Raw genomic sequence first — 14,438 nt, 5'->3', positions numbered from 1 at the left:
CAGGATCCGTATTCTGCTGTCGCTGTCCTGCTGACTGCAGATTTAACCATATATGGCCATTCACTGCTCCCCGCCTGACGGCCTTCCAGGACCATTTCCTCCCTGCCTTTCAATTGGCTGCTAGCATTGCCAGTTCTCTGTGATTTCAGGGATAGTCTGGAGTGGTAAGGCGGGGCCTAGATGAGATTCTTGAATCAAGTGGTGTCTCATTGCCATGTTCTGTTGGTTATCAGGGACACTATAAGCGTCATTGGTTTTCTAATCAAAGGTTTAGGACCATGCTTGCTTGTTGCAAATTTTTATTATTTGTAAGAGTTTCTGAATTGGATGACAGTTAAAAACATATATATTTTTTGAACTCTCAGTTTTTAACGCACTGAAATGGGAAGTCGGAGATTTCAGAGTTCCCAGTTGTTTTGAATATGGCATTAGTCTCAGCGGAGAGAGGGTGAGAGCAGCAGAAGGCTCTGTCTCATGGTCCATGCTCTCTCCTTTCCTCCGGTGAGACAGACCAGAGCGAGGGGACACAGTCTTCCACCTGATGGTGGAACTCAAGTAGCATCTGCCTCGGACACAATTTCACATTGTTCCTTTGACCAGATACTTTGACCAAATACTCCTCGATCTTAAAATAGGCAGAACAAGCTGCTAATATTAAAAACACAGGGCTATCGATACACTTGGCTACTCATTTATTGCAAGTAGAGAAGCGTGTTATATTTTGTAGTAGTGTTGACTAAAGTGACCATGCTGAATATAACATGGACATGAACTCACTCGTAAAAACAGTGACCATGCTGAATATAACATGAACTCACTCGTAAAAACAGTGACCATGCTGAATATAACATGAACTCACTCGTAAAAACAGTGACCATGCTGAATATAACATGAACTCACTCGTAAAAACAGTGACCATGCTGAATATAACATGAACTCACTCGTAAAAACAGTGACCATGCTGAATATAACATGAACTCACTCATAAAAACAACTCTTAGACTCAAAAAAATACAGCTTTCTCTGGTCATGGGTTTAAAAATTAAGAAATCTCACTGAGGCCAGTATCAAAATTTGCAGTGGCCAGGGTCGTGGAAACTGTAGGTAGGCTCGGTGATTTGAGCTATCCAATTGGCCAGTGCAGTAGGCGCTCTCGATTTAGCCACATCTCCCGGTCCACCGTGTAGGCAGAGTTGGTCTTTTCAGACAAATTTAATTTCTCAAGGCTGAGATCCCACAGGATCGATATGACAACAGCCAGTGAAAGTGCAGGGCGCCAAATTCAAACAAATCTCATATTTAAAATTCCTCAAACATACAAGTATTATACACCATAAATAAACTTTTTGTTAATCCCACCACAGTGTCCGATTTTTCAAAAAGGCTTTACGACGAAAGCATATGATTATGTTAGGTCAGTACCTAGTCACAGAAAAACACAGCCATTTTTCCAGCCAAAGAGAGGAGTCACAAAAAGCAGAAATCGAGATTGAATTAATCACTAACCTTTGATCTTCATCAGATGACACTCATAGGACTTCATGTTACACTACATGTATGTTTTGTTCAATAAAGTTAATATTTATATCCAAAAATCTCAGTTTACATTGGCGCGTTACGTTCAGTAATGTTTTGCTTCCAAAACATCTGGTGATTTTGCAGAGAGCCACATCAATTTACAGAAATACTCATAATAAACATTCATAAAAGATACAAGTTACGCATGGAACTTTAGATGCAACTGCTGTGTCAGATTTCAAAAAAGCTTTAATGAAAAAGCACACCATGCTATAATCTGAGTACAGCGCTCAGAGACCAAAACAAGCCATACAGATATCCGCCATGTTGTGAAGTCAACAGAAGTCAGAAATATCATTATAAATATTCACTTAACTTTGATCTTCATCAGAATGCACTCCCAGGAATCCCAGTTCCTCAAATGTTTGTTTTGTTCGATAAAGTCCATTTATGTCCAAATACCTCCTTTTTGTTCGCGCCTTTAGTTCACAAATCCAAATTCACGACGTGCAGGCCAGACAAAGTCAAATTCCATTACAGTTCATAGAAACATGTCAAACGATTTATAGAATCAATCTTTAGGATGTTTTTAACAAATCTTCAATAATGTTTCAAAGGAAGATTTTTTTTTGTCTTTTAGAAATGCAAAGAAACGCAGCTACCTCTCTCGGGAGCACTCCTGAATGAGCTCATGGCACTCTACCAGACCTCTTACTCATTCAGCTCTCATTCTCTTCTCCTTCACAATAGAAGCCTCAAACAAGGTTCTGAAGACTGTTGACATCTAGTGGAAGCCTTAGTGTCAATTTGGTCCGATTGCACTTCCTATCTTGGATAGGCAAAGAGTTAACGACAAACCTCAGATTTCCCACTTCCTGGTTGGATTTTGTCTCAGGTTTTTGCCTGCCATATGAGTTCTGTTATACTCATAGACATCATTCAAACAGTTTTAGAAACTTCAGTGTTTTTCTATCCAAATCTACTAATAATATGCATATCTTAGCTTCTGGGCCTGAGTAGCAGGCAGTTTACTCTGGGCACCTTATTGATCCACGCTACTCAATACTGCCCCAAAGCCATAAGAAATATGGTTCAAAATGGGAACAGTTTGTTTCCCTACCCGGTGCACAGGACTTCTGAATCAAGTGCACCTAGCAGCGGTACCGCCAAAAGCGGTAGGTGATCAACTAGGCATGCCTTAAAGATCCGGTCGATTGCGACCGGTTCGTGACCACTGCTATAAACATTTTTGTTAGTGGGCTTTGTAAGAACAGTGGGTCCAGGAGTCGTTCCTCTTTTGAGCTCTATGACAAAAACTTACCATGGGCAATAGAATTTCAGTTTCTTTCTCTTGCGCTCCCTCTGTACCTGCAGGCTCTCTCCCAACCTGACTGGGACTGGGCAACCACATGTTGGTCTTGGCTCCTACCCTGCCGTCACTCATGCCTGGCCAGCTGCCCTCTGCTTTACCCCTCCATTACTGTGTTAAAGCTGGAGTAGACTCCAGCCATTTAGTCAGAGCAGAGAGGGGGCCCAACCGTGGTGTCCAGTCTGACTGTACTGTACCCTCCCCTCTGTGCTGCAGTAAATCATGGAGACCTGACTGGGCTGCAGCTGTCCTTTCAAGGCCATAAACTCACAACGGGAAGTGGAAAAGTAAAAATAACCATGGTGCTCTAAGGGAAGCATGCTCTATAGGAGGGCTTTTACACGCGTCACGTTCTGCTTGTAAGGATGCGCTTGTGCGTGACGCCTCTTTGATTTAGGTATTGAAAGTGTTAGTTCTGTCATTCATTGTCCATAAAAAAAGGTTATCTTGTTATGAGGTTCAAGCACATTTTGTGCAGCTTCACTTGTTGCTATGCAACTGGTCTGCTTGCTTGACACGTTTTCTCACAGGATATTATACAGCACAGAGTCTAGTCCAGGTCCCTGGGCGTTCTGGTCATTAACATCAAAACACGTGTAGACTGTTAGGGACTGAGATTAGTCTTGAATGCTTAATTCAATCTAGCCTAGGCTTTATTTGATGGGTTGCCTCAATTTCGCATCAAGATTGACTGCGCTATTGAGCTCCGTTCAATTCATGTTGGTGTTTTGCTCAACAGGCTGTCAAATATCTCCACTCCCACCTTGTCTACATGAACCACACTCCTTCCCTGTCTCCTGTCTCTCCCACCGGGCTGGTCGCCATGGAGATGATGATCAGCGGTCTTGTCTAACCATTCCTTGCTCTGCGGGTTTGGTCTATTTCGGGAGTAACTCTTTGTGCTCCTTGTGTCGTGGACGTTATGTGATGTCACTTTAACAGGCAGGCATGTAAAGGGGCTGTGCCAAGAAACGATCTGTTCACTGTGTTCCTACATGTAGGGATTCTTACAACTGCCTGGTCTCTAGCTTAGAGCACTATTCTCTCTACTTCTTCAGCGCCTATCCACTCACCTTAACTTCAACTTTGGCAAGTGCTCACCTTGTTCCTTTTTCTCAGGACTGTTTCCAGTTCCACATAGTTCCTGTGGTTACTGGATGACATGGGGGTAAATATTATGACAGTGTAATAAGATTCAGGGCTGGCTGTGTCTTTGATACTGTACCTGCCAAGGAAGGTTGCCACAGGCCAGTCCTCCTACGGCTCCTTATTATCTCAATGATAATGTAGCGTAGTTACCGGTGTTAACCTGAATTTAGCAGTGGTGGAAAAAGTATCCAAATGTCATAGTTGAGTAAAAGTGAGTCACCCAGTAAAATACTGCTTGAGTAAAAGTATTTGGTTTTAAATATTCTTAAGTGTAAATAGTTTCCAAATCCTTATATTAAGGAAACCAGACGGCGCCATTTTTTTGTTGTATTTACGGATAGCCAGGGGCACGCTCTCACCTTCAGACATAATTTTCAGATGAAGCATGTGTTTAGTGAGTCTGCCAGATCAGACACAGTAGGGATGACCAGGGATGTTCTCTTGATATGTTTGTAAATCTGACAATTTTCCCATCCTGCTAAGCAATCAAAATGTAGCGAGTACTTTTGGGTGTCAGAGGAAAATGTATGGAGTGAAAAAGTACAAAGTTGTCAAATATAAAGGGTTAAGTACAGATACCAAAAAAAAAAAAGTACTTGAGTAGTACTTTTAAAAGATTTATTTATTTAATGTAAGCCTGTTTTTCATTATGCGTTGAACAGTCATAGGCTCTTACTCTTTAGACCACGTGTATGTACTGTTATCAAAAAAGGCTGCATGGTGGTGCCTGTACCTGCCTTAGAAATGTTGAAACATTTTTGGCTGTGATCTGTTGATTGCCAGTTCTTTCCTAACCATCCGTGACCTCACCGTACACAGGCGTTCCAGTCTTATGTAGATAATCACAACGCTAATCACAACGCTGTCAAATAATATATATTCAGGCTTGAAGCGAGATCCTCATGTACTTCCCTCGGACTGTGGAATTCCTTATTGTGTATAGCAGACACAAACAAGATTAACACCGCTGGACCCTCTTGCTCTCATTAGTCACAGCCATACCAGAGCTGCCTGTGGCTGAGGTGTGGAATGTCTGGAATGACAGGCTCTCAGGCCCGCTGGACGGCACTGTCGGCAGCCCTGTGAACCCGGGGGAGGGTAACAGGCCTACAAGCAACCCTGTGAACTGTGGTGGTAACAGGCCTACAAGCAACCCTGTGAACTGTGGTGGTAACAGGCCTGCAAGCAACCCTGTGAACTGTGGTGGTAACAGGCCTACTGCAGTCCTAGAGAAAGTTTGGCCAGGCTAACTCGCACTCCAGTACACTCAGACCGAACACACAGGGCTGCCATCACTGCTGCTGGGCTCAATGTCCTCTCTTCACAAGCCAACCATGTAGAGTATGTTGGTTGGGTGAGAGCCTGTACTGTACTGGTGTTTTTTTTTTTTTTTTTTTTTTTTTTTTTTTTTTTTTTTTTTTTTTTGTGAAGAGCAACAAAAGAGTGTTGACAAAAGTGTATACTTTGAACAAGGGTGTGAGATGTCTAACAGCCAGATGTGAATTGTTCTGAGGAATATGAGTCTGGAGTAGAGTGGTGATGTTCTCCCCAGACCCTGTGCACATGGCACCCTATCCCATATCTAGGGCCCAAAGGGCTCTGGTCAAAACAAGTAGTGCACTATAGGGAATAGGGTGCCATTTGGGGCACAACCTTAATCTCTCTGGGGTACAGCCTTAATCTCTCTGGGGTCTGTGGACCAGGCAGGCACCTAGAGGACACAACACAGCTATTTTAAGCAGGAAATACCAGCGAGCCAGGCAGGCAGAACTACAGCACTTATTGGATACTACTGAATAATATAGCAGTGTTTTGTCATTCACAGTCAGCACATATAGGCCAATCTACTGCACACACCCAGGTCATAGTCTGCCATCTCCATACCTTTGTCCCTGTAAATAAACATTCAGGTCTACTGGCAACTGCAGGGCTCCCTTGCAAAAATGAGACCTTGGTCTCAATTGGGGTTCCGTGCTAAAATAAAGGTCAAATAAACTACTTGAAACCTGCAGCTCGACATGAATGACCCACTGTGCTGTTTACTTTCTGCATCTATGTCATATTGTCTACCTGGGCAAGGCCTAAGCAGGAAAGAAGAAATGGATGTACCGAGCAGTGTCCTTGTATAGGCCTATATCCCTCTGTGACTCCTGGTCCTCTGCTGATAGAGGTTATGACGGCCCTTTCCCCCACACCCCCCAGCAGCCTACGTCCCTCCACACGGAGTTCTGGCTTTTGTTGCTGCACATCCTGATGCTTACAGCCCCCACCCCCCAACACTTTCAGGCCACTGCTGCAATATGGGCCACTTTGCTTGGAACCATGCCAACCTTTCTCTGATTCCACAAACGACTCCCTCCCTGCTCTGCTTGTCTTCCTTCCTCTCTGGCTAAGTATTCAGAGAAGCTTATCCCTGACATGCTGACCACACCGCCCGCGTTGCGTGCGTGAGCATTGCACAATAAATGTACACGTTGTTCAATAATTTCATCCAAACTGCCCAACGAGAGTCTGCTTGATACGCTTCGTCCCGCCTCATCTCCTCGTTGGTTTTTAGGCGCGTATACCCACATGGGTGATTTAGAAAGATGAACTGAGGTCCTGAAGTTGGTTGCCAACTGCCATATGAAGTCCAAAGAAGGAGAGATTTGCTAGAAACTAACTCTGTTTACCTTTTTATCTGTTGATTAATTGTCCGAGTAGGGAACACACGGTTTTGTGTCTCAATGGGTCAAAATTCGATGAAGATCCAGAAAAAAATGACACAAATGTTTATCCCAGGACAAATTAGCTAGCATCAGCAGGTTTCATGTTTCGACCAGTCCCCAAATGAATCTAGTTGGTTCAGAGTTAGTTTTGATAGTTCAACCTGCGTGTCCTGTCTGCGTCTGGACGCGCGTTTCACAGTCTAGTCAGCATCTTACTCACAGGCCCAGAACAGGTGCTTAGTATTTCCGGGAGTGTTCTCTGGACAAGGCGAGGCATGGAGTCATGGACGAGGTCTTGTAATTTTTGACGCACGTATAGCAAACTCCCGTAGACTGGACTTTGGTCACTGAGCTTGGAGTTTGAGTATGTGTCATAGCCCAACTCTGTCAGTCAGGTGATGTTGTGAGGGACTCTGAGCTGTTGGGAGGACTGTCCGTCATCTATGGACTAGGTGATTTGTCCCCATTATGTCCATCTCTGGCACTCCCAACATGAAACCCCTTTCTCCAAATTAACTACTGTGACTCACTGACCACTTGTAAAATCAGGTTTTAACCTAATAGGCTCGTATGGTTCCTTTATTTGAGAAACTTTAATAATGCCTGTGACTAACGGAGTTAATATATTTATTTATTTATATAGGCCAGTTTAACAAAACAACTACCCAGTGTCATATCTAGTCCTTGCCAAATCGGACAGTGAGTCAGTCATGTTGCTTAGTAATATCAACAGGACTGTATTGTGACATGTGAGCAGCAGTGTTGAACTGGCCAGCCCTTTTGTTTTCCTCAGTGGCACAGTAGGCAGGGAAAGGATGGTAGTCCTCCGACAACATACTGACTCATATCCTGGTATGGAATGGCTGTCTGAGTCCTAGTGGCCTGTCTACTGCCTACTATTACACAAGCATTTAGACATAGGGCCTAGACTGCCCACTCATTGTTTAACCTCTCTCTGTCTATGTACGCCTCTAGTACATCTCCATGAGGACAGCGCTTCTTCATACTTGAATCTGGTTGTGTTTTGACTTCACACTCTTATTTGAGTGGTCATTCTAAACATTCGTCTTGAGTTTTGACGAAAAACTAAAGGCTCTAGTATATAACTAAAAACAGGGCCTGTAAGGATTATGTCTACAGAGAACTGGAAAGCTCCTCTCGTCCTGTGAATATGTAGCGCTTATATTTAGCCCCTCTGAAATCATTGTTGTCATGGTGCTGGAATGGCTGTGGGCAGTGAGTGATATTCATGAGGCAAATCCATTATACTTTAATTAGGGCTGCCGCCATCATCCCTCTGCCTCAGTGACATCATCTGACTGTCAGGCCCTATGGTGGTCCAGCTGGGGATTCTACAAACGGGTGTGTCAGTCTCCCAAATCCAACCCTAACCTCCACAGCATTTTCAGAGCTCATGTTACTCAGACTTCACACTGTGGAGAGCACCTGATCCTCCAATCACTTGGGGTCAGAGGTCAAGATAGAACCTGCCCTCCCAGGCTTGGCTGATGTAGTCAAAGTCAGCTGGATGGCCAGGAAAGCCTTCCGTTTGTCTGGCTCCTTTTGTTGTGTGTGTGTGTGTTGTATGACAGCTGGTTGTTTCTGGTCATCTGGCCTGTTGTATAAGGGTGTTATGTAAGGGCTCCGATTCAAGGTTATCTCAGGGTTTCATTTTAAAGAGCAGAAACTAAGCATCTGCTGGCATGTCTATGAGGATGTTATTACCAACAACATGCCTTCATTTTAGGGCTGTTCCCAACTAAAAATAAATATTGTTCAACCGAGAGTCGTCCTGTTCTTTAGACCAATCGATTTGTTCTAAAAAATTATTATTTTTTTTTAACAAAATGTTCCATATACAGTGCGGAAAGTATTCAGACCCCTTGACTTTTTCCACATTTTATTATGTTACAACCTAATTCTAAAATGGGATACTTTTTTTAAAGTCCTCACCAATTTACACACTACCCCATAATGACAAAGCAAAAACAGGTTTGTAGAAATCATACCAAATGTATAAAAATAAAAAAACGTATTTATTCAAACCCTTGGCTATGAGACTTGAAAATGAGATCATGTTTATCCTGTTTCCATTGATCATCCTTGATGTTTCTACAACTCAATTGGAGTCTTACCTGTGGTAAATTCAATTGATGGACATGATTTGGAAAGGCACACCTGTCTATATAAGGTCCCACAGTTGACAGTGCAGATTGTCTGTAGTGCTTTGAGACAGGATTGTGTCAGGGCACAGATCTGGGGAAGGGTACTTAAAAATGTATGCAGCATTGAAGGTCCCCAAGAACACAGTGGCCTCCATCCTTAAATGGAAGTATGGAATTACCAAGACTCTTTTCTAGAGCTGGCCGAACTGGGCAATCGGAGAAGGGTCAGGGAGGTGACCAAGAACCCGATGGTCACTCCGATAGAGCTCCAGAGTTCCTTTGTGGAGATGGGAGAAACATCTCAGCAGCACTCCACCAATCGGGCCTTTATGGTAAAGTGCCCAGACGGAAGCCACTCTTCAGTAAAAGGCACATGACAGCCCGCTTGGAGTTTGCCAAAAGGCATCTGAAGACACTCAGACCATGAGAAAAAAGATTCTGTGGTCTGATGAAACCAAAATTGAACTCACTGGCCTGAATGCCAAGCGTCACATCTGAAACCTGGCACCATCCCTACAGTGAAGTGTGGTGGCAGCAGGAGGTTTTTCAGTGGCAGGGACTGGAAGACTAGTCCGTATCGAGGGAAAGATGAACGGAGCAAAGTACAGAGATCCTTGATGAAAACCTGCTCAGGACTTCAGACTTGGGGCTAAGTTTCACTTTCCAACAGGACAACGACACTAAGCACACAGCCAAGACAACGCAGGAGTGGCTTCGCGACAAGTCTCTGAATGTCATTGAGTGGCCTAGCCACAGCCCAGACTTGAACCTGATCGAACATCTCTGGAGAGGCCTGAAAATAGCTGTGCAGCGACGCTTCCCATACAACCTGACAGAGCTTGAGGATCTGCGGAGAAGAATGGAAGAAGCTCCCCAAATATGGGTGTGCCATAATATTGTAGCGTCACACCCTAGAAGAATCAACGCTGTAATCGCTGCAAAGGGTCTTTCAACAAAGTACTGGGTCAAGACTCTGAATACTTGTGATATTTGCAAAAATATCTAAACTGCTTTTGTTTTTTCATTATGGTGTATTGTGTGTAGATTGAGGGGGGGACAATTTAATCTATTTTAGAATAAGACTGTAACGTAACAGTTGAGGTTGTCAAGGGGTCTGAATACTTTCCGAGTGCACTATACACACACACACACTAAGTGTTTCAATAAAATCAACTACATGTACTGAGCCTGTCTGATGATTTTAAGCACACTTGTTTGTTTGTAAATAATATACACACAAATGAACCAAGAATGACCCCGATGGCCACACCGTTTAAAAAAAAAAAAAAAATAGTGCCTTAGTGACTGGTGCATGTTGTCTCACTCTCCTCCCTACTGCAGAAAAAAAGGCACCAGAGAAAAGCAAATGTTTATTGCGCTGTCCGTGCTGAAGCGGCATCATCAATTTGGCGATTTTTGGTTTCTGATTGAAAAGTTTGTTACCGAAATCCCTCATTTGTTTTACGAAAAACATGGCCAATTCCCTCAACCCTTGCTCTCTATGTGAAACATGTAAACATTGCATGCATGTGACCAATAGGCTATAGGTCAGGCCTTATCATAATCACATCAATAAATTGGTTATAACAAACCATGAAAACGGTAATGTTGACAGCAAATGGATGCGGAGGATGTGGGGGGAAAAAACTTGAAACGGGGGAATGTTTACTGGTTGCTCAGGTGGGAAAGTGAAAGTCAGAACTGTGGAAGACAGTTGACTTAGTTGTGCAAAGTACTGGAGATCAATAAAAAGGAGGGTATATGAGCAAGTGTTGTGAGTATTATGTGCCAAACAGTTGCTGTTTGATTACAATATTTTTCAGACCATTTTGAACAATGCAAACATCACTAAATAAATAAATGCACCAGAGTCGTGCCTCAATTTTCAAATACAATTAGGCTAAGGGCTTTTTCCTCGTTTCTTCTGCTGCCTCTGCCACATTGTTCTTAACCTCTCTGGCCCACCCGAGACGCAATCACCCCACCTTGCCAACAATAAATGCTAATAGCACTCGTTAAAACTCAAACGTTCATTAAAACTCACATGCAGAGTACACAATTCAAGCTACACTCGTTGTGAATCTAGCCAACGAGTCAGATTTGTAAAATGCTTTTCGGTGAAAGCATGAGAAGCTATTATCTGATAGCATGCAACACCCCGAAATACCAGAAGGGGACGTAAACAAAGGAATTAGCGTAGCCGGCGCTACACAAAACGCAGAAATAAAATATAAAGCATTCATTACCTTTTAACGAGCTTCTTTGTTGGCACTCCTATATGTCCCATAAACATCACAATTGGGTCTTTTTTTCCGATTAAATCGGTCCTTGTATACCCAAAATGTCCATTTATGAAGACCGTCAGATCCAGGGAAAAACACTGTTTTTAAACGCAACGTTATTTTTTTAAATTAAAAAAGTTGCCTATAAACTTTGACAAAACACTTCAAACTACTTCTGTAATCCAACTTTAGGTATTAGTAAACGTTAATAAACGATCAAATTGATCACGGCGCGATCTGTATTCAATAGCTAGAAGTTTTCAAAACGAAGTCCATTTCCTCACGGACATTTTTTTCCAGCTGCGCACCTGAAGACAGGATGTGCCATTGACTAATCTGACCAAGGATAAAGTGCCCTGGTAATCACAACACTGGCGACATCGTGTGGAAGCTGTAGGAATTGCAAGCTCAGTCCCATCATTTATGGCAAGCCATAGACAATACCGAGACTGGCGGATGGATTTTTTCTTTGTTGATTTTGTGATCAGGTTTCCTTGCGATTTTGACCACGGAACTCGTTCTGTTATAGTCAGACACCATTGAACCAGTTCTAGAAACTTCCGAGTGTTTTCTATGCACACATACTAATCATATGCATATACTATATTCCTGGCATGAGTAGCAGGATGTTGAAATGTTGCGCGATTTTTAACAGAATTTTGAAAAAAGTAGCCCAATCTCTAAGAGGTTTTAATCCCAATACGCTGGTTAATTTTGCTAGTATGCACATAGCGACATAGAGAAAGGTGCTAATTCCGTGGGCAGTGACCGTGAGAATCACTACATTTTGGCACCTAATTATCGTGATTGTATCGTGAGGTCCCTGGCAATGCCCAGCCCTAGTCAAAATGTCTGGTTTGTACCTGATAGAGCTCCTTCTCTTTTGGTTGGAGGGGTATTCCTGTTTTCCTCAACCCAGTCACTGGCCTCCTTCACACAGCAACAGCCACAGGGCTATGCATGGTTTATTCACATCTGCGCCATCTCTCATTCTCCCCCTGTCTTTTGTGGAGGTTGAGAATTCAGTCTCCCATGCCCCCCCCCCCCATCCCCTTAGGCTATGCCACAGGTGTATTTGTCTAACAATGATTCTGCCCAAGGATTGAATGATGGGGAAACTACATTTTCTAAGAGGGAGAATATGAATTCTGTCTCTCTGTATTTCTGTGTGATTGGAGTGCCTATTGGTTTGTACATAGTCTCTGATTGGTCACTCTCACCCTGTGATTTCATGGTTCCAGGTCAGCTGAGGTCAGGTTGGTTCCTCAGATCACCACTGATCATACACCTCAGTGTTTCTGGTGTTTTAATCTCATGCCTCTGTGTGTGTTCTCCACAGTCGGGCCGCATTGACAAGGCCTACCCCACAGTGTGTGGTCACACGGGCCCTGTACTGGACATCGACTGGTGCCCCCACAATGACCAGGTCATCGCCAGCGGCTCGGAGGACTGCACGGTCATGGTAAGGTTTACGGTCACGCCTCGGCAGAGACTGTTCCTCTCGGTGTAGTACAATAATGTTTGTTTACACTTTACCTGCATATGTACAGTGCATACACCCTCTCACCGACTCCAACTGACAGAGGACCGGTTTTGAAAGGCCAGACACTGATAGCGTAGGGATGGGTGCAGAATTAGTTGGTCGAAGGGTATGTGCAGGCAGGGCTTGCACTCTAGTCTGGATTAGATTAGACCCAGAGAGAGACTTGGGGAATGATTTAGCCTTTTTATAGGGCTGAGGTCACTAACTTGTTTGAGGCTGGTGCTATACTGTATGTCCTTATTTGGGCTGTGAATGGCAGTGATCAGAGTGTGTGCTATGTTCTTAGGTATTCTTCTATCACTTCCCCACCTGTAGGCATTGGCTTCCCCATGCAGCTCTGAACGGCAGAAAAAGACCTCTGTCTGTGAATAGATGCAGTGTTCCGTGTATTTACAGAAGTTGAACCGCCAAAGGTTCCTTTCTTCAGAACATTTTAGATTGCGGCTAGAAATGCACTCTGAATAGGTTCTCTAAAAGTAATGTTGACTTTAGATTAAGTGCTGTGATGAACTGTTTTTCTGTTGAGATTTCTGTTTCCATAGTAACCTATTGCAGCTAGATTAGGAGCTCTGATAGTGTAGCGGTGTGACTGTCTCTGTCTACTGCTGTCAGGGTTTGTAGAGAAAGACTTTAAACTTCAGTCTTAATTTCCATAGGTACATTTTCTGATTCTGCAATGTTTACCATATTTGCGTAGGCTACTGGGTGTATTCTCACTAGGAAGTAAGCTACTCACTATATGTACATAAAAGGTAGCCCTCACTTTTGTCATCATGAAGTACTTTGACATGCTAGTTCAGGACCATACCCATCTCTCTCAACATCCAACAAAACAAAGGAACTGATCGTGGACTACAGGCAACAACACAGAGAGGGAGCACACAACCATCCACATCGACGGGGCCACAGTGGAGTGGGTCACAAGCCTCAAGTCTGTCGCAGTGCACATCACTGGACCTGAAATGGTCCCTTCACAGAGACAGTGTGGTGAAGTGCAACAGCACCCCTTCATCCTCAGAAGGCCAAAGAAATTCGTCTTGGCCCCTAAAACCCTCGCGTACTTCAACAGATGTAGCATTGAGAACATCCTATGGGTTGTAATCACCACCTGGTACGGCACTGTCCGCAACCGCAGGGCTCTCCAGAGGGTGGTACGGTCAGCCCAACGCATCATCAGGGGCACACTCCCTGCCCTCCTGGACATCTACAGCACCAGTGTCACAGGAAGGCCAAGAAGATCATTAAGGACCTCAGCCATGGCCTGTTCACCCTGCTACCATTCTAGAATGATGATACACTACATCAAAACTGGGACCAAGAGACCGCTTCTATTTCCAAGCCATCAGACTGTTAGTCACCACTAGCTGGCCTCCGCCCAGTACCCTGCCCTGAACTTAAGCCACTGTTCTCGCTGCCTACCACCCGGTACTCTGCCCTGAACCCTATAGACTACTTCCTTATGTACATCGAGTCGTTGAACACGGGTCACATTTGTTTTACCCACTTTATATGTATGTACTGTGTTGTAGTCATGGCTCATCCTATATAACTACTGCTATACACACCTTTTCTATTCATAGACTGTCTACACACACCATTATATTTATATATTCCATATTCTGGTATTCTTCTTTCTGATATTTTTTTATTTTAACTTTTTAGATTTGTGTGTGTGCTCGGTATTATTACTGCACTGTTGGCGAT

The 14,438-nt window shown here is 43.7% G+C and overlaps 1 protein-coding gene across 4 annotated transcripts in view; it reads left to right on the top strand.

Moving 5' to 3' along the window:
- The window catches only part of LOC135542336 (coronin-1C-A), a 67,173-nt gene that overhangs the window by 39,125 nt on the left and 13,610 nt on the right, over nt 1–14,438 (top strand). For all 4 annotated transcript variants that reach the window (XM_064969235.1, XM_064969227.1, XM_064969245.1 and 1 more), the window contains one exon: nt 12,531–12,653. In XM_064969235.1, coding sequence (XP_064825307.1) covers nt 12,531–12,653 — 123 coding nt within the window. The remainder of the gene's footprint in view (nt 1–12,530; nt 12,654–14,438) is intronic.

This window comes from Oncorhynchus masou, chromosome 1 (assembly GCF_036934945.1).
Source record: "Oncorhynchus masou masou isolate Uvic2021 chromosome 1, UVic_Omas_1.1, whole genome shotgun sequence".
Taxonomy (NCBI): domain Eukaryota; kingdom Metazoa; phylum Chordata; class Actinopteri; order Salmoniformes; family Salmonidae; genus Oncorhynchus; species Oncorhynchus masou.
This window is presented reverse-complemented; position numbering and strand designations above follow the sequence as displayed.